Source organism: Aspergillus welwitschiae (assembly GCF_003344945.1).
Source record: "Aspergillus welwitschiae strain CBS 139.54b unplaced genomic scaffold BDQ94scaffold_84, whole genome shotgun sequence".
NCBI lineage: Eukaryota > Fungi > Ascomycota > Eurotiomycetes > Eurotiales > Aspergillaceae > Aspergillus > Aspergillus welwitschiae.
The window spans coordinates 41,066-42,748 of NW_020798778.1; the positions used below are offsets into that span (position 1 = coordinate 41,066).

General features: G+C 55.6%; 1 protein-coding gene across 1 annotated transcript; it reads left to right on the top strand.

Moving 5' to 3' along the window:
* Nucleotides 1–689: 689 nt before the first annotated feature.
* BDQ94DRAFT_176127 (uncharacterized protein) lies at nucleotides 690–1,660 on the top strand (the record flags this gene model as incomplete). The annotated part of the gene is made up of 4 exons (XM_026772621.1): nucleotides 690–863; nucleotides 926–1,212; nucleotides 1,268–1,481; nucleotides 1,534–1,660. Coding segments are annotated over 4 exons (802 nt in total), but the record flags the coding sequence as incomplete, so codon positions are not given.
* Between the last annotated feature and the right edge of the window lie 23 nt (nucleotides 1,661–1,683).

A 1,683-nucleotide genomic window follows, 5' to 3' on the forward strand; every position in this document is an offset into this window, starting at 1 on the left:
CCTAGATATATGGACTTACAACCGTCCCGGCAATCTTGCGGATTACGGACCGTTGATGTGAACCGTGCGGATGTCGGGAAGTACTTCTTCGGGCTAACCCCGTTCGTTATTTGAATCGTTGACCAGAGGATCTCACTTACTAACGTTTCTGGGCCGTAAGGTAAGGAAACCCGCTTCGTACAAGTGGCATCCATTCAATGGGGCCATCTCCGTGGTCGCTGTGCCCTTCCTTTCTTTATCTCATATGACGCTAAAGTAAATAGACGGAAAGTCTATTCCTCCGTCGGCCTTGGTTCCTGCAGCCAGACGTATAGTAGGTAACACTGGATTCTCCGCAATCCTACAGTCTCGGCTTATTCCATGAATGGACAAGGCCGGATGGTACTCTACAGGTTACGGTATTCAACTATTCACCCGGAGTGGCAAAGAAGCCCACACTTGAGGCGCGGCTGGACCTCCGAAGGTTACCATTACTCCTGAGAACCCCTTCAGAAAAGAAAGAGGCTCTGGCTGGCCTCCCGTAGATCTTTGGCCGGTCACAGTCACAGTCGACCGACTTCCCTCCTACTCTCAGTCGTCCACGGCAGTTGACCATGCCGAGCAGCGAACATTACCCAATCTCATCCGATCATATAAAGATACCCCATCACTCATGAAGGGTCTTTTCCACCTCACGTTGACACAGTCGAATGGAGAGCGATGATATGATGCCAAGTGCTGGCCAGCGTCCTACTGACCCGGACATCCTTGTCGTGGAGGCGTGGGGACAAGGATTCCTGGTGGGCTCCCTTATTGTCATGATTGCCTTCACCGCGGCCAACATGAAAAAAGGGGTGCTCCTGCACAGACCGATCGTGGCAGAGGTAAGTTGTGCTGCCTCGTTGCAGCGAATGGGGCACTATCCCGTGCTGATGCGGACGCTTAGCTCGCCCTGGTCCTCGGGCACGGAACGTTCATCTTTCTCCATGCGCCTGCGTATGGCTGGTTTCTCTCGGTCACGGCTGTGGGGCTCACAATTTCGCATTCCCTCCACAACGTAATTGCATGGATGAAGATTCGCGGCTTTTTCCCACCCTGGGGCACGCGACTGTATCTGATCACCCTGCTGGCGGCCCAGCCGTACTGGGTCGTCGAGATCTATGCCAATTTTGTCTTTTTCAATCGGGGCGAGGCCTTGTATACCACCACTCGGCCCCTCGAGCCGCTGTTCCGGTGCGGTGTTCGAGCGCAATTCTTTCCACGCCCGGCGCTGCTAATCCGAATTTAGGGACCCTTGGTGGATCTTCACCACCTGCTTTCTCCTGTACATCATCCAGCCGGGGTATGGGTGTTTGCTGATGCAGTTGATCCGCATCAGCCCACGTTTCGGCGTCATGCTCCTGTTCATGATTATTTCCGTCGTGTTTGCGGTGGTGGACATGTGTGCGATCCGGGTCGAGAATCGCCTAGGCTACCCCCCGGGGATGGAGCCGTTCTGGAAGGTGAGCGGCCGCCACTGACGAGGAGAAGATCAGCATGCTGACCCTGCGGCAGCTGGCGCTTGTATTCAAGTGCCTGAGCGACACCATCATCTTGGATGACTTCCGGAGCGCCCTGAACCGACTGCGCTATCACTATCACCCGGACGCGCCCCCACCGCAGGAGACCACGCACGCTCGCGGTCGGAGCACAAACCGGCTTGTG